The sequence below is a fragment of the Dermacentor albipictus genome, unplaced genomic scaffold (assembly GCF_038994185.2).
Source record: "Dermacentor albipictus isolate Rhodes 1998 colony unplaced genomic scaffold, USDA_Dalb.pri_finalv2 scaffold_56, whole genome shotgun sequence".
NCBI lineage: Eukaryota > Metazoa > Arthropoda > Arachnida > Ixodida > Ixodidae > Dermacentor > Dermacentor albipictus.
Window position 1 is genome coordinate 447,404 of NW_027225610.1, and position 20,926 is coordinate 468,329.

General features: G+C 49.1%; 1 protein-coding gene across 9 annotated transcripts in view; it reads left to right on the plus strand.

Moving 5' to 3' along the window:
* The first annotated feature begins 2,070 nt into the window (after positions 1-2,070).
* Positions 2,071-20,926, plus strand: part of LOC139053026 (splicing regulator ARVCF-like) — a 131,203-nt gene continuing 112,347 nt past the window's right edge. For 3 of the 9 annotated variants that reach the window (XM_070530162.1, XM_070530169.1, XM_070530168.1), the window contains exons 1-3: positions 3,864-4,118; positions 4,181-4,809; positions 5,911-6,052. In XM_070530162.1, coding sequence (XP_070386263.1) covers positions 5,915-6,052 — 138 coding nt within the window. In that variant the 5' untranslated portion in view covers positions 3,864-4,118; positions 4,181-4,809; positions 5,911-5,914. Of the gene's footprint in view, positions 3,005-3,862; positions 4,119-4,180; positions 4,810-5,910; positions 6,053-20,926 lie in introns of those variants that run through there. The other 6 variants (XM_070530165.1, XM_070530167.1, XM_070530166.1 and 3 more) reach the window with 6 other exon arrangements.

Consider the following 20,926-nt stretch of genomic DNA (forward strand, 5'->3'; position numbering starts at 1 on the left):
ATGACTGCTTGAGAAAAAAGAGTAACAGTCCAACATGACTGCATGAGAGAAGTGACTCAGTCTAACATGACTGCTCAAGAGAAGTGTCCTCAGCATTCGCACAACCACAGTTTTTATACACTCGATCCGCCGGTCCTACGACGCGGCGACTGTTCGTTTACTCATCACCAACGCGCCGCTGCTCTGCAGAACAGTTTACGTACACAAAGGCAACCGCGCTCTGATGCCCGACGACGGCGTTGGCGGGTGCCGTTCCGGGAACTATCGTTGCCGCTCGAGGGTCGCTCGTTGTTCCGTGCCACTCCGAACCGTGAGAAGCACAAAAATACGTCGTTCCCGCGGCAGCTTGTCCATGCGTGTCAAATCAGCTCCGCGTTGGGGAACTCCGGAATCATTGTTCACGCACCGAACTAGTTCCGTCACAATGTCGAAGGGGCTGGAGGAAGGCGGCGGATTCCAACGCAAAGGCCGCTTCTTTGAACGCCTCCCAGCTGCAGCGACGGAGAGGGAGAGGTGCGCGTCTTGCACCCCTTGTCGTAATCGGGTGGCAAGGTGGCAATCTTGCTTAGCGGCTCGCCATTCTTAACAGCGCTTATATACGAAGCCTCTTTTTCGGTGGCCCTGTCGCGGAGCTAGATGAACCCGCAATATTTTCTCATACTCTTTAAAAAGTCTGCACCCTTTGAGGCTTATCTTGTCCAACAACGATAATTGTCATCTATCTTGCCCCATTTCCTTTCTTTAACGCTGCTAGACCGGTACTTCCAGGTCACGAACGGCGTGCGCGTTATCGGCGTGGCATAGCACTTTAGACAGGAAAGTAGGGAGAGCGCAGAGTTTTCAAGAAAGGAAACGCAAACGGGGCAGATGATGATTATCGTTGTGGGTCAAGATAAGCCCCAAGGGGTGCAAACTTCTTTAAAAGTGTACACAAGGGTGTAACGTCTGCAACAACGTCCCTTCGACGCCATCTTTCTATTATCCTCTGTCAGCCGGTTCCCGCCCCGAGATCGTGTTTTTTTTTTCTTTTTCTTTTTACTTCTGAGCTTGACGCCTTGAATTCCAACTTCGCTCATAAACACTGGCTATGACACCGGGTGTCTGGGTATAGTGGCATTAAATTCGTTACCCAACTCGTCCAACTGAAAACTTCGGTTAAAGTTTGCGTCCGTCGCTAAACTTTGCTTGAGCTCTTTCGCATTTGCGAAAGTGTTGGTGTGTTTGGCTCCACTGGCAAATGTGCTCCACCATTTCGTTCGGTACAAAAGACCTGGAATAGAAACCATTCTGCCCAACTGCGTGTCTGTGTGCGTGCTTCTGTTGTTTTATTCCTTGTAAAGACGTTGCCAATATGTTTCTTCCCGAAAGCACGTTCTTCTTGCTAGTCAAACTCCATCAGGCTACATGAGGCAGGAAACTAACGACAATGGAAGAAACAGCTAGGCCTAAAAAAAAAGGCAGGGAAACAGCTCTACTTTCTTACACCAGTAAAACCTCACGTGAGCCAATACTCGCGGCGGCGCGCGTCTTAAGTTTATTATTGATCACCCGTCCGACTGAAAGTATAGGCGAAGTGCAACAAGGAGCTGCGCCACATTTTGATGGCTCTGTTCTGTGTCGAGCGAGCGCACGCACAGGAATCTGCGACGTGCGTCCATCCCCACGAGCGAAAGTGCCGCTCTGCCTTCTTTCTGAGTACGAAGGAAAAGGAGCCGTGAACGATGACGCCAGCCGGCCAGGTCCCGGGATTCGCTCGAAAAAGCCAGACACCGCCAAAGGCGCAACACGCCTTGACGAAACTGTTCGATGCATGGCGACCCCCGCAGGCCTGACCGATAAATGAAACACTCCCAGGACCACCCCGCACCGTGCAGAGCCTGCCAGCCCTTAGGGCCACTGAAAAACGCAGCTTCAGAAGAGGGAAGGGTAGGAAGGATCACGTTCTACGCAAAATCGGCAGCAGCTTCGTCTCATTATTTTACCGAGTGCAACCAGGGCTAGAGAACGCCGTTACTCTCTCGCGCTCGCGAACAGAGGGCGCCACATGTCCAGATAGCGGTCCCTTCGGCGGCCTGCGTGCGATACACGCCTGGAAGGAGGCTTTTGCCGGTCGAAGGACGGGCAGCGGGGAAGTGCTGGTGGAGTTCGCGCACTGCAGTTCGAGTTTACGCCCTTCTGAAAAAGAGACGCGGAAGCCAGTTCCCTTATCTCCCACTTTTTTTTTGCGGATAACGCGCCTCGAGTGCCAAACCGGCGACGGGATATCGAGATATGAGCTAAGTGGAGCGCAGTGCGCGGGTCTCTATCGCCCCGTTCGTGATGTGCTGTAGCAGCAGCGGAGGCGACGGTGTGGTGCCAGCGGCGCGAGCGGTGTGTTTTCATGCCAACCCTTCGTTCGATGCGTCGAAGAAGCAACGCTACCGTGACGAATAACGGCCAGGATTGAACGCCGAAGGTCGTCGCGGCAACGTGTTCTGTGTCCGCAGATACCTCTCCTGGGGCGAGCTCGCTGCTATCGCTCGTTGCAGTCGTTGTGGGACGCCGGCCGCTGGAGCAGCGTACTCGTATGGCGATTTCGGGCCCAGGGTTCTGAGCTCTCCGTGGGTTAGGGTTAGGGCTCTCAAAAGGATCTTGCCTGCACTTCATCGCTGTTATTTTTTTTTCTACTTCACTCCGCGTTCGAGAGCCTGCACACTGCGTATAACTGAAGCGAGCTGGGAAACTCGAGTGCGCGCTCATCAAGCAGCTCATCTTGTGAAACCAGTGCCGTGTCGACTCCCTGCCACACTGCTTTTGCTGCTTTCTGGTGCGAACTTTCGGGAGGGGAATGCGTGTTGTGCCAGTGTTTTGTTGTGATCGCGTTGCCTACCCGGGTGCGTCGGCTTTGAACACAGCAATCGGATCTCGGAGGGGCTCTTCGTTCGATGCCCGCACTGCAGAGACAGCGAACCACCACCCGAAATGAGTTTGCGGAGAGCACCGACGCAACCTGAGAAAATGGAAGGTAATTACGCATGCAAACTTTCTCCGGTACTAGGTTAACGCCTTTTTCATTGTTGTGGCTAGCCATTTAATTCAGCTGGCTCAGTTGTCGTAGGGGACGTATGAAGTTCGTTTGTTTTATTATTTGTGCTCTGCCTTTATTTGCACTAACTAAATAAATTCTTGATGACTTCCCTGCCACATGAACTCACAATTATGCAACATAACAGCCCGTCAGTCCTTATTTCAGTAGTCATATCACGGAGAAAACGAAGCAAAAAAAAAAAGCGAGAAAAGAAAGAGCGCGCTAGTTTTAAAATGAGGAAAAACCCGTCATTTATATCAATGTCTGTCGGTATATTCCTTGTTATCTCAGCGATGTTTTTGATAGGTGTATAGAAGTGAACCAATGTAAACCACGCAAGTGATGGCAGAACTTTGACATAAAAGATGACTTGGCCATTCTTTCGCGATCGGAGCGCACAACATGCCCAGCTGCCTGACTTGGAAATCAATCTTGGATACTGCGATATCCGTGCGCACAACGAGGCCAGTGGAAAGCATTCCTCACGACAGCGGTGATATTTCATGATGTGATTTAGTTTGATATTTATTTTTTTCCACTCGTACAGCCCTGTATACCGCACGTGCTTGTGAGACCGGCGGCCTGGCTCGGCTCGTCATGTTTTATTAAAATCACGCTCACCGGATTCCTCGCAGCGCTCTTCTCAAATTTCTCATGCCAGCGCGGGCGATCGAGTTTCGGACGCTCATGCCGGACCCCCTCCCCACCTCCTTTTTTTGTTTTTGTGCTGGTGCATCTGCGCACTACTTGGACTCATGCCAACATTCTTGACTCGCCTCTTACGCTTTTCTTCATCTATAATTTGAGCATCGAGCGACTGTGCTCTGTTCGTTACGTCAGCTGCAAGTAACCGAATCTGCCTCCTGGCGGCAATATCAACGCACACAGCATAACTGGCATGACGCCGCGGTGGGACCCGCAACTGTCGCCAAATGAGCGAGCCTCAACACAAAAGCGCAACCCGCGACGTCCGGCCCATATGGCCTTTTTCGGAGAGGGCAGCAGCTCTTGCGGTAGTCGGGACGATGGGAAATGGAGACTACTCTTTGAGGTAAACTTCTTTAGATGCTCTTCATTCTTCTTTTGTGTCGCCGCTTTGCTTTTGTTGTGTAGGTGCCGCGCGAGTCGCCGTCCGCAGCCAGCAAGGCCGCAGGTCACTCACCGCCCGCCGCCAACCACCACCGCTGTTTCGAATAATGCAACGCCGTTCTTATACGGCCCCTCGAAGCGGCCGCCGCCAGCTAGCCCCCCCTCACCCACGCCTCCTTCCTACAGTCGTCCCCTCTAGGGACAGTTTGGAGAACCACGACAATGCCGCTTTCGAAGTTGTTTGCTTGATTTCTAGTTTCATTCCTGTTCCGCGCAAGTGTCAACTGTGCTTGTGGATGCTACGAAGCCGTGTTTCGGACGTCGTTGAGTGACGGGTTTGCTCGAGTTAGAGCTCCGTGTGACCACGCGCGCTGTGTCGGCGGCTCGTCCGGTCGATTGCAGCATTGGTGGCCAGCGCACGAATTCCTCACTGACCAGTGCGCGGAGACGTTGAGCTTTTGTGCGGGGCCGCGGACCATTAGGCCTAGCGGGTCTCGTACGGACGGACCCCAACGACTTCACTTCGAAGCAGACGCCGCATTCCAACGAAAGACGCCGCAGGTTTGGTCTTGCTTTGGGTGCCAACGCCTCGAAGGCGGCGCATTCGTGCCAGTGATGCGGCCGCCACGGACTAAGTTCACGCGTACGGCTGGGTAAGTTCTCCGGCCCCGTTTTGTTGTCGCCGTCGAACCGGCTTCTCTCCGTACGTGACACACGATGACGTTGCGTGGCGCGGTGAAAAAAACTAGGGATTCCTGTCGCTACGAGTCAGAAGGCTTTTTTTGTTTGGTCTGACCTCAAAAAACCGCAGCCCCAGAGGACGCCGATTTCATCTCCGTGTCCTCGGGGCTAGTACGCGGTTTCGTGCTTCATCGTACTCCGACTCGTTTGTCGTGGGAAATAAATAAATAAATAAAAATCTCGCTCGAGCGTGGCTTCGGCCCGTGCGTTTCAGCTGACAGCACCTGTAGCGTGCGTCGTTGTATCACTGCAGGTGCATGGGAAATTAGCGTTCAGCTGATTTAGAATGGTGACTTCAGCACGTAAGTTGTGTGCAGCCCGTATAATTTGAATTTGTGGCCAATTCCTAAGGAAGTATCCGTCGTCACCATGGGCAGGTTTTCGGTGGATTGTCGCACACTGTTCGTAGAAATAATGGTTGGCATCATCGTTGTGTAAGGTTTGTTGAAACTGGAACAGATGTTTGCCAGCTTCTTCGCAGATCACATGCTGAAGAGTCGAAAGCTGGACGAGTTGGTGCATTTTGGAAACTAGTAACAAAAGGCACAGCGCCTGTGTTGCGTCTTTAACCGACCTTTGTGCGCTGTTAATAGTTATCAGTCGCATGACTGATGCACAAAATTAACACCTTTCACGAAAAGCAGCTTTCCTGGCCGGGCTACCTGAATGCTCTGAACATTTTCCATCACAAAGTGCAGCAAAGTCTGTGAGCTATACATAGTGCTTTTTTACATAGGTGCATTTGCACTGTTAGGTGTTTGCTCGCTGGATCACCATTTGTTTCTTAACTCGCAGGGTCAATTTTAATAGTAAGTCGTTTGAGGGGTCAGCTTTGGTGAATCCCATAGGGTGGTGGCTTTTCATTACAATGTGTCGGCAAACTCGTTGTGCATTGGTAGTTTGAATCTATCCTCTCCACTGTTTCCACTTCCGAAAGACCACTGGCTCTGGCTGTCCTCTTGGCATTGTGAAGTGTGTGACTGGCTGAATGGAGACAATGTCTTGTGCCGCAGTTGAATGGGATCCCCATCAGCTCCACTTGGAGAGCACAGCACCATGCCGGCGAGCCAGGACGCTCCACCGCCGGAGCCGCCGTTAATGCACACCTACCCAAATAGCTCAGCAGCCAGCATACTCCAGTCCGTGAAAGAACAGGTGAGGGCTGCAGCCCATTGCCGGGATAAGTGGTACAGTCATCCACACTTCTTTCCGAAGCGCTTGAGCGTATGTCACTGCGGAAGAAAGAGTAATGACGTAGCAGCTGCAAGTTCAAGATGCAGTCAAACTTCGTAACAAAGTTGCATCTGGTGCGAGAATACCTTCGTTATACCTAATGTTTGTTAGACGTGTATATTTGTTACATGCTGATATCAACTAGATGCATTCTATATTTACTATGTAATATCCGTTAATTCGTTATATCGATGTTCAACTGTGCCGAGCTAAATACTGTGCTCGGGTGTTCATTAGGAGTGTGCTGGTCTTAAGTGTCGTCTCTGGAAACAGCCAGCAATGCACAGATTTTGTTTTCTTTTCAATGCAGCATACTTATTAAGCATTCTAGATCGAAGTGTCAATGACGGTGCTGCATTTAATGCAAACGTGATGGAACTGATACTCGTGCATATTCGCGCACCGATATGTGGCCATTCTTTATTTAGCAGAAGCAAGAAAAAAGGCACTTAAGTAAATGACACCTTTTTGAGTTTGTGAGGAAACTGCTATGCGTCAATTTCTGCAGTGTAGAATTATGTGATGGCCAGCAACACAGTAGACATTGCAGGAAGGTTTTCTTTTCTTCTTTTTTTTCCATTTCTTTTTTTCTTTTTGCAAGCAGTCTTCAGGATATTACCACTACAGCTGGGAAACATAAAACTGGGTCTTTTGAGAGCAAACAGCCCTCAACATGGGACGCTTTGTAGCATCCTGTGTCTTCATTTTCTTTGTGTCATGCTTAGTGCTGTTTACTTCCAAGACATGTTGCATCATTGCAAAAACCATGATGTCATCCCTCACTTCCCTGACAGCTCAACTGTTTTCTTTGAGCCTTGTGCTGTGGGTCTGCAAGGATGATTTATCTGGGATTTGTCTACGAAACAGCTGCATGAAAACCTGATGAATTGGTGTCCTGGTTATAGCTCCTTACTCCTACTCGTAAGGCGCTGAATGCTCAATTTCAGTAAGCTCTATTTTGTTAAGGGCAAGAAAGCCTTTGGCCTTGCTATGACACCAGTAATGTTGCTTCCTTTGCATTTCTTGATGTGAACAGCACGACAGCAGACATAAGATGGAAAGCCACGGCTGAGACAAGCGCTGTCCTATGTCTGCTGTAATGCTGTGCACATCATGGATTGCTAACTAGCCCGATCGCACACTTTGCGTTTTGCTTGGATTGACCTAGTTTGCTCTTTCCTCCGTGCTTTTCTTGCTGCAGTTTTTCTCTCTGCATTTTTCTCTTTCATTGTTCTGGTCAGAATAGATGACGGGGCTTATGACCTGAGGGACATTTCCTATATTTGGCATTGTACCAAGGGTGACCCATAACATGTCTCCTACTTCAACGAAATATAAACAACGGGGCTGCTGAAGAGACCGGCAAAAACAGCGACACGCCTCCTAGAACCAAGGAAAATTGGGAGAAAATGAGTAATTATATGCAACCCAAATAATTAATCTACACCCTTCAAACTTTCATCACTCGTCACCCATAGCGTGGCCACAATTTTTTCCAAATATGAAATCACCGTGTTTCTTCTCACAGCAGCAGAGAATCTTTGTAAGTGTTATATGAAACGCTTCAAAACATGTCACAAACAAGGGTTCCAAAATTTTCGTTTATCCCCTACTTAATCCATTAATGACAGCATGTATAAATAAAAGAAAATGTTATTTGCCATGTAAGTCTGCAATGCACATCGAGAATAAGCATAATCAACAAAACGGGGAAAAATATATATATATATATATATATATATATATATATATTTGGGGGGGGGGGGGGGGTCAGGTGTTATTAGTAATAGGGGGTAAACCTTAGGCACAACTTAGAAGTGGGGCTTCACCTTAAACCACCTATAGCTTCGCTTGGCATTTGTACAGACAGCTATTGTCATATGTAAGACATGCGTGTTCATTTGCTTTGCTCGCAACCACTTGTGTGACACCACGGCAGCCGCAGATCTTGCATCGCTCTGTCTCCTCCGACTGCTCTTTCGAGAGAAAGCGAGTCGTGTGCCGAATTTCTCCTATTTCATCCTGTGCTCCTGCTCTACACCAACAAAGGATGCTTGCCGCCTGTTGTTCTCGTTCATTGTTGGCTGAACATTTAGCCAAGAACTTTGTACTCAATATGAAAACTCAGACAGAAAAAAAAAACTTTCTGGTGTGTTGCCTCTAGGCAACATTCATCAGTAAAGGGTTAACCCAGATGGCGGTGTGCCAGATGTCTTTTGAAGGCTCAGGAGGGAGGGGGTCATGGCCTTTGGGCAGAAGGTCCTGCAGAGCAAGCTTTCTAAGCTGTTAGATCCCCAGGTGAACATCAACAGTGCCGACATCAGGTTGACATTTATGCAATGTAAATTCATGCTGCATTCGCTGCCACAAGCCATAAGCTGCAGATAACTGGCTAGCAGTAAATACATGGCATTACAAATGCCACCTTGGTCGAACTTGCAAAAAATGGGGTACAGCCATGGCAGATCAGTATGCAAAGTTTGCGTATCAATTACAGCTTTTGTAGAAAGTTACCTATTCAAGCATTAGACTTTCATGCAGCTGTTATTCACAATGTTTTGCAGAGTTCACATACCATGGAAATGGGAAGCATATTAAGTGTAATATCTGGGGAAACTAAACATTCCTAGGTTAATTAGCAGCTTTGCAAATAATTGCCGACCTCAAATTTCTTTAGCTTTCTTCATGCATTATATAAGGTTGCCCCAGTGTCATCAATGATCTAAATGAGGCACATTGTTTATATGGCGTGAAATTAAGGGAGGTGGTTACAGGTATATGTAGGCAAAGTTCAAAGTTCGAGGCTTCTTTGGGGCATTTGCAATATAGTAAGTATGCAAGTGCAGCTGGGGCATTATGAGTGCATTAATGAGTGCCACAAGATTTTTCTTGTTGCCCTTGTGGAACTATACGTGCCACCGTGATACAGGTTCGTGAAAATTAGGGAAACACTTCGGTAAATTTGTGTGGGAAGTTAAATGCATGTGGATGAAATGCAATCCTTGCAAAATTCCTTTACTAATTACACAGAAGTATTTTTAGGCTGTTTTATGCTACATTATTGTGTGTCTCAGAAATGTTTGTTACAAGAGCTTACATATCATGAAAGTGGGTAGAATAGCATGCATAATGTGTAGTGACTAATAATACAGCTGCCCTGGGCAGACTGTAAACACTGCTGTAACCTAACATAGTGAAATGAAGGGAACACTGTAGCGAATCTGTATTTGCAATGTCAAATGCATTTTGATCAAATGCAGCCTTCCTAAAAAATTTGCTTAAAAGTTAAGGGCTTGAAAGCATTGTATGTCGGCAAGGTTTCAAACAGGCGAGTCATACACAGCCAATCTTTTAAAGTGTGTAGTTCAGTTTAATATACTTTAGAAGAGCGAACTGCTGGGCTACTTGGTTATCCGACATAATAAACGAGTTTTGCACCAAAACCACATACACAAGAAAGGAGGCAACATGGGTGCTCGTGTTTGCTTTCTTGTGTGTGTGGTTTTGGCGCAAAGCTCGTTCATTAGGTTCAGTTTGAGCAACTGAAATTCTTAACAGAACTGCTCAAATGAAACAGGTTTGCTGGAAATTGAGTTCCTATTCCCCAAGGCTGCACGAGTCTGCTCTTCTTTCAATTGTACATGCGCTGCATGCATTACTTGGACCCACGCCTACATATTTACTCATTTCTTTTGCTTTTGTTTCTCCATAACTTGAGCAGCAAGTAACTAAGCTCTGTTTGTCCATCTTACGTCAGCTGCAAGTAACTGAATCTGCCTCCTTTCAAATATTGATGCACTCAACAAGTCGTAATGCCATTCTTTTTGCTTTTCCAGCACTTACTGTCATCATATGCTTTAGGTCAAAACGGGTGATTTGGTTTGATGCATGAAGAGCTCTCTGTACTTATTGCCTAAATTACATTGGTGCATCAATTCGTATTTCTTGGCAATACAGTTTGCATAGTTCATACCGGAGTCATTTGCGACTGCCCCAGATTGTCCCCAAGGGCAGACAGAGATAGTTGGCATTCATAATCACACAGTACAGCTGCTTTACTTGCATTGTAGTGTAGTGCTCCTCAGGTTGGCGCAACCATTGCAAACAGGCAATGTATAATTAAATATGGAAAGCCATTGCATACTGCTCATGTGGGATTTTCGCTACTGGTACAAGAGTGTGCTTTATAGCATGTAGCCTTTTTTCAGTGAAGGCATTTGAAAAAAAATAAAGGTGGGGGGGAAATGAACCCAGCTCGTAGGTCTGAAATTTCCCAAGAGAATTCGGGTGATAGTGGCATGCAAATTTAGTTTCTGACTCATCTCTTTGTTGGCGAGTCTAGGGTGGATCACGAATGAAGCAAGCAATGCCACCTTGCTCAATACCCTTTCTTTTTCTCTTTTAAAATTAGATTTTTTATTATTTTTTCTCTTTTCCGTTGTCATTTTTCTTACTTCTTTTCAAAGCAAGCTGTTTCCACAGGCAGTGACCTTAATACAGATGTGGGCTCCGTGCAGAGCTGAATCTCATTTGAATTCATTTTGCATTTCAGAGGCCCACAGTATCGCTAGCCACCAAAGAAAAGGAAGATGACTTTTTAAAACTTCAAATTTATTTTGCTTTCTGTCATTTGTCGAGGCTGTAGAGGAAGGAGAAGCACCAAGGTGTGCAGCGTGCTTGCATTCCATTTCTGAATTTTGCGAGCAGCTTCATTTGTTTGCATGTTCTCTGTTTATTGAACCGCTGGGAGGAGGATTACATTTTGCCGATGTCCATTGTTTCAGCTGAGCTCAGCAAGAATTGGAGCTATTCTACCATTACTTTTTTCACCTGTGGCCCCTGCTCAACCAGTGTTCTGCTTTTAGATTGACTTTTTAACAGTTTGGTGCCTGCCTAGTTTTTCCATAATGCTTGCTGCGGCGACAAGACGTTTAGTCTCCGAAAGAAATACGGACGTATTTCGTAGATAGCTTAAGGAAAAGATCTTTATGCTACTGTCTGGTGCACACCAATTTCAGTAATTGGCTGTTTCTTTTGATGACAGTTCTTCAGGGTCATTTGGTGAAGTGTAATACAAATTGAATGCGCAAACTACAGAATGCGAAGTGGATGTCGTTTTGTACAGCATGTACCACCCGCTCCTATTCTTGTGGGCCTGAACTTTTCACTTTGTATTGTTGGTTATGTGTCATTTGCCGGTTAGTTCCTGCCTCTGAGATGTGGTCTACGCATTTAGTGATTGACCAAAGAAAGAAAACTTAGGCTCCAATCCACGTTGTGAAGGTGGTTGGACAGCAGAGCTGTAAACGACACCTATAACGATTACTGTTTGCGACGTGGCTCGAAATTATTCGCATGGCAACATTCACATGCACTTTGCCTAACTATTAACCAAAGACGTTTCAACGGCCTGCGACTTGGCTTGTTCTGCTACTTCATGCACCTTCAAAAGTGGACCACAGACAAGCGAAATGTACTTAACTTGGAACCACAGTCCGATCACACAGAGCAACTAAATCCAAATTCTGCGTTAAGAAATTTCTTCTTAAATTTAGAATTCGCACCCTTGAAGTGAGTTATTGTAGTGTAGCTTCATTGTTTGGCCGCGTTTTTGGCTTCACGACATTCATCATCATCCTGCTGTGCTTGGCGCTTGCGCTGGGCGTCCTGGACACTTATGTTCATCCATGGGACGAGCATGACACCGTTGTTCACATTGTCTTCTCTATTCTCTTTGCCATTCCTCATATCCACGCTGCTCTTCAGGAGTCCTCATTATACGTGGCCTTCCCATAGCACTGTCACAAACCTGCACTTTATATTTTATGTGGGTATTGAAGTAATGCCCCCTGTTACAAGCAGTGGATGTCGTTGTCAATCATTCTATGCCTCCCATTGTTAACAACCACCTTGTCTTCCATCATGTTGACATGAGTTGTGTTTATGCTTTTCTCTATCGAAATAATTTATGTGGTATGCACTGTATGTGTGACTTGAAAAAGTATGCACACTTTTTGCTTCAATTCTAGCCTACAATTCCACTACCTCTGGAATCGGTCCACAGAAGAGGTTATTTTTGTGCATGGACACAACAAATGCATTAGGTGGTAGAGGTACGCCGCTTCGCCTTAAAAGAGAAGGCAGAGGGGAGAAAATGAAGACTTAGGAACAATGATTGATGCAAATACTGCATTTCTGCAACATATTCAGAAGTAACGCATTATTTAGGCTTAATGAGCTTGTCAGGTTCACTTGCTGAAAGCTTTAGTTAAGGTGTGTCCAAAGCCACTTGAAAGAATTTTACTAAGTGCGAGGAAAATCTACTAACCTGTGTGCTGTTATGTATGTCGCAGTTCTTGATGTATTCTTATTCAGTCTATTATATACAAATTCTTGTCTCGAGTTCTTTGGCTTTAATGGCCATCCTCGGTGGCATCTACTGTCACCTTTTTATTGGGCTGGCTATGCTTCTTGCTCAAGATTTTGGTGTTGCGATTACCCCACTGGAAAAAGAAAAGCAAAGTTTGTATGCCCTGCTTTTGCACAGTGATCTGGTATCATCGCTTGGGATCACATACAAAACAGGTGTGATCACATTGCTCACCCAGGGATGAGCAGGTGTCAGAGAAATGTGGGTTTCTCTACTATTCGGGTCGCGATGTTCTCCATATTGAAGCAACTCGACATTTCAGAGAGGTCGACGAGGGATTCCTCACGTATCCGATCACGCACACTTATCTCATTGGCTACAGCTTACAGTGCGTGTCGCAGTCGTCTCGGTGAATACGAACGAGCCGCTCCCCTCCCCCTCTCCCCCCTTCCTCTCCTTTCCTGTCGTCATCGCTTGCTACTGTGCTCGCGTGCTTTTTCACGCGGTGCGGAAGGTAATCGCCATCAGTTTCACCCCCATGCCTGCCTTCCGATAAACCAGAGATACTTTCTTTTAAGCGTTGCATATTGCAATCACTCAGTTCAGCCCTTGGGCGCGGCCGGGCAGCCACCATTGACATTTAGCGCAACCACGTGACGTGACGTCACGACAGCCGGAGGAAAAGCTGGGCTCGCAACTCGCGCAATATGCAACGCATTCTTGGCTTAACCAAGCTAGGCCTGGCCATTTTTTCTCGATATCGGGGGATGCGATCAAGGGTGTCGAATCGTCGTCGCTACGCGTAGACGTTTGTCATTCGTCGACTCTCTTTCTCTCTCTCTCTCTCGCTCGCTCGCACGCAAAATCGAGGCCACGCAACAAACCGCATTCGCCGCTCTCGTTTACTAGTTTCATTTCTCGAAGTGCTTCTGTGCGAGGCCCGTCGTCTTATGTGGAACGAGGCGCGTGTCGGTAGCGAGGCGTCGGTCCTTGGCGCTGGCTGCACCCCGCTCTTAATAAGTGAGCCGTGGCGGCCTCTACCCGGGCATCTGTGCACACACACACGCCTTAGCTTTTCTGTAGGTGCGTCGGGTGGTTTCGACGTTGAAGGTGCTTGCGCGTGTGTACGCGAGAAAAATATATATTCTACAAAGACGACTAGACTGAGAAAGTATCGTTTGAAGGCTCCATTAATTTCGCGGTGAGAAGTTATTCGTTAGAAGAAAACGTTCGGTTCTCTTGAATATTGCGCTGGAACCCAAGTGCCCGTAGGTCAGTGTGACGTCACAGATTACACCCGTGTGTGTGCGCTTGGGCCGTTGTGGATCAGTATAAGTTCACTTCTCTTTTGTTTCTTTTAGAAAACTGTGTACTCCTTACCAGCAAAAAAAGTTAACTAGTCCCGGACCGACCGTTTCAAGATTCATGACATTACTTGCGAGCTGGCGCGGGAACTTCAATGGGGCGTCGCCACCTGTCGTAGTTCTGGAGTCTTTTATGACCCTGTCAAGCCTCTTCTAGCGACAACAAAGGTTTTTCTCTTTTTTTTTGTATTCTAGAAGTATATGATTTACTAATACAGCTGCAATATTTCTTTCTCTTTGGTGTCCCTTTAAAGGCAGTAGGTACCCTAAGTGGTGACACAATGCATATGGCGTTGCGCTGCTGAACACGAGGTCGCGGGTTCGTTTCCCCTACGCGGCAACCGCATTCCAATGTCAGCGGAAAGGGAAAAAAAGGGGGAGGGGGGGGTGGAAGCCGCTTGTGCACCGCACTTTGGGTGCACGTTATAAAGAACCTCGAGTGGTCAAGATTAATCCATAACCCTTCCTCTGCAGCGTTTCTCATAGCAAACTGTTACAGTTTTGGAACGTTGAACACCCCGAATCGAACTGTGTTTCGAATGCGAGTCTTGCACTACGCGACACGGAGGAGATCGAGAAACACGAAGTACCACGAAAGGTGCAGAGTGAACTAGAAAGTATGTTAAGAATGTCGTGGGTGGGCGTGTGTGTGTGTGTGTGCGTGCGTGCGTGCGCGTGTGTGTTTGGGCGGACGGGGGGGGTGCGCGTCGGAACAGCTGCCGTCCAGCTGAAACGGCGCAGCGAGGTTCGAGGGCGAGGCCCCGGTTCTCCGTCGCGTCTCGGCTGCTCTTTGTTTGGAGACATAAACAAAAACGTGTCTCGTTGTACGAGAGCGCTTATGGGGGAGGGGGGGGGGGGCGAGGGGGTGCACGCGGCGCCGGTATACGGGAGGACACACCGTTGTGCGAGTGTGCCTATATGTGCTACGCCCCCCCCTGGACGGCCAGCTTCCGTACCGGGAATAAGCGTTCCGCGGAAGGCTGTCGGCGCGGGAGGGTGTGGCGGTTTCGAGGAAACGATTTCTTTCTTTTTTTTTTCTGCCCCCCCACCAAGCCTGTCGCGAACGTAAAGAAGACTACCGTATTTTTATACACGTAAGGCGCACGCACTCCTCGAAATGGAGCTCGATATTTGCTAACCGTGTTTCACTCGTATAGGCCACTGCAGTGTCAACTCGAGCGGGCTCATTTAGCGACGGCGTCACCGAAAGCCCGAAGGGTACCGAACGTTTTAGTTGTTTGTTTTACATACTGCGGGCCTGCAAGGGCTAAACCGGATGTGAGTGCAATCTAAACTACATGTCAGCGGGAATGTAAACATGAGGAAAAGCGCTGTTGGGTCTCGTCTGCCGTGGTGGCATGTTCTGCCTAACAGTCGCGGTTCTCTATCCGCTGCCAGCACGCAGTCGTAATTCCAACTCGTACAAGACCCAAATCCTGCCAACGTCTGTAAAAAAAATAATAATAATAAGAACTGTGGTTATTCGGCTACCACATACGGTACCCTATTTGCATCAGTTTCTGCTGGGCGTCTGGTTGGGTGGCCTCCTTTTCTGCGGGTTTCCTCTGAAGGACCGACGCTGCGAGACAACTTCGCATTCTAGCACGCACGCTCTCCTTAGCAGAGTGGAATACCGCGCATAAAAGGCGCACCACACTGCACAGATTAAGCCCTTGACTGCAACTCAGACCGACTGGATTGCGCCGACGCGAAGCGTCTCTTCTGTGTCGGTTGTGGCTGGGAGTATACCCTTCACGAAAGCTTATTCAGCACTAATTGGAATGGCTGACAGTCCTGCATGTGATGTTTGCGGTTGCGAGGAGAACATTGACCACTTATTGTGCCACTGTTCCCAACTTGAAGCGCAAAGGCAATCTTTGTCCAACATGTTGACGAAACTAGATGATAGTCCCCTCAGTGGACAGACAGTGCTGCAGCACCGTCCCCACCGATCGTCAGCTCAAATGGCAGTGAAGGCGCTTTTGTGCTTTCTGAGAAGGTCTGGTTTGTACGAGCAACTTTGAGTCAAGTGGTGTCCGTGCAAGTCTCTATACCCTCTCCCTCTCTTCCTTCTCTCTTCCCCCAGCGTAGGGCAGCCAACCAGACTCTTGACTGGTTAATATCCATGCCTTCCTTATATCCCTCTCTCTGGCTCTCTCTCCTAGAGTTGCAAACGCTGCTCATTTCTATTCGGCGTGCTTCTTCCAAAAAGTGCTTCTCCCAGCGGGAATTGGTGCGCGACTGCTATAGATTTCCTTTCAGTGCATAGCCGTTATCCTTAGCGCCCTTATTGCCGCCGGGCTTGCTCGAAGGAAGAGAAGCCAGGTTAACTCTTTGGCAGGGGTGTTCCACTTGTTTCAGTGGAACAGTTTCAGAAGCAAACGTGACTACGCGAAAAATATGGCCTTGGACTGTCGAGTCGCGTACCGAATACTTTACTGGCGCCATAAGTGGGACGTCGGACGCGCAGAACGCTGTTGTTGAAACGACAATTCGAGTTGCTTGTTCCGGTACACGCAGTGATTGTCGGGAAGCCTGTTTTGACTGGACAATTCGTAAGCGGGCAGAAAGTGAGAAACTTCCTCCAGTTCGTGGTTGCTTGACAACTTGCCGTCGAAGTGCGCGTTGGGCGTTAAGCGCACGTCGTTTTCGTGCCAGGCGGGTTCAAGCAATCGCATTAGCCGTCGTCGTCGTAATACCAGTAGACGTAGTCGGGAACATCACTCGTGAGAGCGAAGTCTGGTGACGTTGCGCTAAACCAATGTTCTCTCTACGCGTATCGCACTGGTACGTAAATGAAACGCTGTGTTCCGATTAGAGCGCTGGCGTTGGGAGTGAGACTGAACGGGAATATAAAGATCAGCTTGAGTGGTAGTTACGTCTCGGAAATCCCCAGAAAGCCCTTTTTGAAACGCCTCCTTCAAACCGGCAGCATTTAGCATAGCCTTCGCGTCACTACGGTCAGGAGTGCGTCTGTCTTTGGAACAAGTCGTAACAGGCGCCATCTTTCATGGCTGGACCTATAGTGAATACAAGCCTACAGCAACAAGGGACTGCAATATGCCAAGAGTAAGTTAACGCTTTTTAACACTAACGCATGTCTGATGGTGCGAAAGTTCGCTGCAGCTCGACTCTCTACTGAAGCGCATCGTACGCTTTGCCTATATACGACTACACCCTGCTGTTTGCAACGCTTCGTCGTGCCATCCCCGTCAGGTAAAAACCGCACAATCAACAACAACGAAATGGCTAACCTAGTTAGCTGCGCACGTCCTGTTTACAGCGGGGGGGGGGGGGGGGGGGGGGGAGGCGAAGTTGCTGACGCAGTTGCATGGCAGGTGCGTTACGAGCGTGCAGCTTCCTCGTCGGTGTTGTTTGGCAGGGCGTGCGCTTGGCTCGTGCGAGCGCTATGGCTGCTGTCAGATTCGTTATCACCTTCCGTTTCCGCGTCGCGCGGGCATTCGACGCGTGTGATTTATAGGTGCCACGAATGCTATACGCGGAACCCAGGTGCGTGCGTTTCGCGACATGGATACGTTGCGTTATGTCCTTGTCATTATTCCTTTCCTTTTTCTTCTTTTAACTGACTGGCATATTGTTGGCGAGACTTGTAGCGCCGATTTCCAGCTTTCCGCGTGTCTGCCGCGCGCGTTTGTGTTGAGGAGCTCGCCCAACGATCGATCTCGCTCTGTTGAGGAAGGCCAGGTGGGAGCTCTAGGTGGTGTCGGGAAGGCGCTCTTACGCGAAGGGTGTGCTGGGAGTGTATGTCTGGGGGGGAGTTAGTGCAACCCCCCAAGATATGTAAGGGCTCTGCAGCGACGTCGTTCATTTTCTTTATTCTTTCTTTTCTTTTTATGCGAAGCATATTACGAGAGCTCAACCCAGCTCCTCAGGCGCGGCGGTGTCGCCTTCAATGACCTTTGACCCCATGCCATACCACGTGACACCGTGACGTCACGACAGAGGAGAAACGGGGCTCCAACTCGCGCCGTCGCTCGCGGCGGTATATAAGCAGCTGCGCTTGTTTCTAGGTGGCTTTGGCTCAACTCTTGCAAGATGGGCTGGGTGGGAATCGAACCAGGGTCTCCGGAGTGTGAGACGGAGACGCTACCACTGAGCCACGAGTACGATGCTTCAAAGCGGTACAAAAGCGCCTCTAGTGAATGCGGTGTTGCCTTAGAAACGAGCTGTTTAGGCTCAGGCGTGCGTCGCTTGCTCAGGCGCACATTTCATTGCCGCGCCGAACGCTGCGTTGCTCGACGCTTACCGCGTCCAATGCGGGGCGCGTAGTCGCTGCGCCGTAGCCCATTGTCTTACACCCCTTGGCGGGTCGACGGGAACGCTGTCGCGTTCCACTCTTGAAGGCGAAGCAGAGTAACGCATGAGTTGTTTCTTCGTCTAGGCGAAGCAAATATAGCCAAGCAACAGGAGTTCACCAGGCTAAACAGTGGTTCAACAACTAAAATAAAGGCTAGTATGCTTCGCATCCTGGGCTTAACCTTAGCTAAGCCACAGCCATTTTTTTTTCCTAATTTCGGGTGCCGCTTTAAATGCCTATTAGGCAGTGGCAAGCTATTGCGTATCATTAATGAAATTATAGGCAGCCTCTTGAGAGGCACAGTCGGAGGAAGAGGGCGTTTACCTTTATTTTAACGAAACAAAGGCACCATAACTGGACTAGATAAGCAATTAATGAAAAGGAGATTAAGCACTACACGTCTGTGGCTGTTATGACGCAAATGTTATTAAAGCCACAGTCGGGCGTGTAGGCTATTTCAGTTCTGCGTTCACTTTGCATGTCTTGCTTTCCGTGAAAGGCCTGCTTTCCGTGAAAGGCCTGTTGTAGAGTGCATCTCCTGTTCATGCCTCGGCGAACACGTTTTTGTCCCGCCACTTTTCTGTTTGAAGCCATCGCTGCCCTGCAGGCCTTCCTGTGTTCTCTCTGTATCTGTATCCTTGTTCTCACGGCGCAAGCTATTGCCACCCGGTCGTACCTCTGCGATAGTGTGTATAGCGAGAAGCGCAGGCTTTCAAAAAGGCCCGTCGCTTCGCTCGCACATTCCTTCCTTTTAGTTTCGGCGTCGCCGTCTTCTCGGTCGTCGCGCACGCGGGGAGGCCGCCCGTAGTTCCGTGCACGGCGCTGAGGGGCCACTTCATGGTTAACAGAGCCTTTCGGCGCCGAATGACTGAAGAGACCAGAACGAAGTCATATGTCTTTCGTGTGTCCTGCTCGCACCCGCCGTGGTTGCTCAGTGGCCGTGGTGTTGGGCTACTGAGCACGAGGTCGCGGGATCGAATCCCGGCCACGGCGGCCGCATTTCGATGGGGGCGAAACGCGAAAACACCCGTGTGCTTAGATTTAGGTGCACGTTAAAAGAACCCCAGGTGGTCGTCGAAATTTCCGGAGTCCCCCACTACGGCGTGTGCCTCATAATCAGAAAGTGGTTTTGGCACGTAAAACCCCATAATTTAATAATAAGCCAGGTTAACTTTTTGGCATGGGTGGTCCACATGTAAAGTTTAAGGAGCAAACTTCACTACGCGAAAAATATGGCCTTGAGCTGTCGAGTCGCGTACCGAATACCTTACTGGCGCCATAAGTGGGGCAACGGACGCGTAGAACGCTGCTGTTAAAACGAAAATTCGAGTTACTTCCTCCTTTAGGTGCACGTTAAAGAACCCCAGGTGGTCGAAATTTCCGGAGTCCCCCACTACGGCGTGTGCCTCATAATCAGAAAGTGGTTTTCGCACGTAAAACCCCATAATTTAATTAATTTTTGTGTCAGCTGCTCGCGCTTTGGCTCTGCATTGCAGTCCCGGGCGGGCGGGCGGGCTGGCGGGCGGGCGGGCTCGCATTCGCGGTGTCCTCCTCCACACACTCCCGCGACCGACCCCGGCGGAGCCGGTCCCTCCGATATCGGCCTCGGTCGTCGTCGCGTGCCTTCCAGATTCCGGCCAGCATTCTTAAGCCCGTTCCGAGCGCGTCCTTCTTGTCGTGTGGAGAAACAAGGGCACGCGCATGCACGGCCGCCTGTCTCCTCGCGGTCTTGCGCAAGGAGGGATGCCGCCGCTGTTCGGTCTTTCGAAGCGCCCGGGACCGCGCTCGTCATGGCGCCGCTCTGCGCCGTAGTTCCGTGCACGGCGCTGAGGGGCCAGTTCGTGGTTAACAGAGCCTGTCGGTGCCGCATAACTAAAGAGACCAGAATGAATTCATATGTTCTACAAGGACGATCTCTTTCTGCGCTTGCGCAGCTCCACTGGCGCTTCGTTCTCGGATACGCATAAGGTCTGTCTGTTTAGTGTATACGCAAGTGGCGACCTCTTGGGCGAGACCCGATGATGGCCGGAAAGTCCAGTCTTATTTTAGGTTACAATAAGACAAGATTCGGATTTAAGTCTAGGCTTAGAGGCTGGCGTTTGTGCAAGCGGGCCCCGATATTATGATGCGATACGGCGCCCGCACATTTCTTTATTTCTTTTTTTTTTCGCTGAACGCACGCGACGCTATGGAGTCGCTGTGCGTGCCGGGAGTCGAGCCCGCGACCTCTTGATGCTTTGCAGTGGACGCCATAACCGCTTGCTATACCATTTCGATGGGGGCGAAATTCGAGGACGGTCGTGTGTCTGGCGTTGGGTGCGCGTTAACGAACCCCGGACGGTCAGAATTGATCCGGAATCGTCCACTACGACGTGCCTCGTATAATCAGATGACGGTTCTGGCTCGTAAAAAACCCAGAATCTAGTTTAATTTGTGACTAAAACTCAAGCAATCATTCGGAAACCATGGACGATTTCGGGGGCCTTTTGAACGCAGGCGAATTACAGCTAGGATTGATTAATCGAGCGTTAAATAAAGAATAGACGACTCGATTACGTTGAACTATAGGCGAAGTATACGAAGAACTTCTATTCTTCCGGTCTCGTCCAAGATAAAATGCGACCGACCTGAAAGGACAGCGCAATATATTTGAGATCAGCGACAGAGGTGGTGTGACCACCGCTCGGGATGCCTATGTGTCTCCTTCCATCCCGGATGGACCGCGGCGGCACTGCACGGAACTG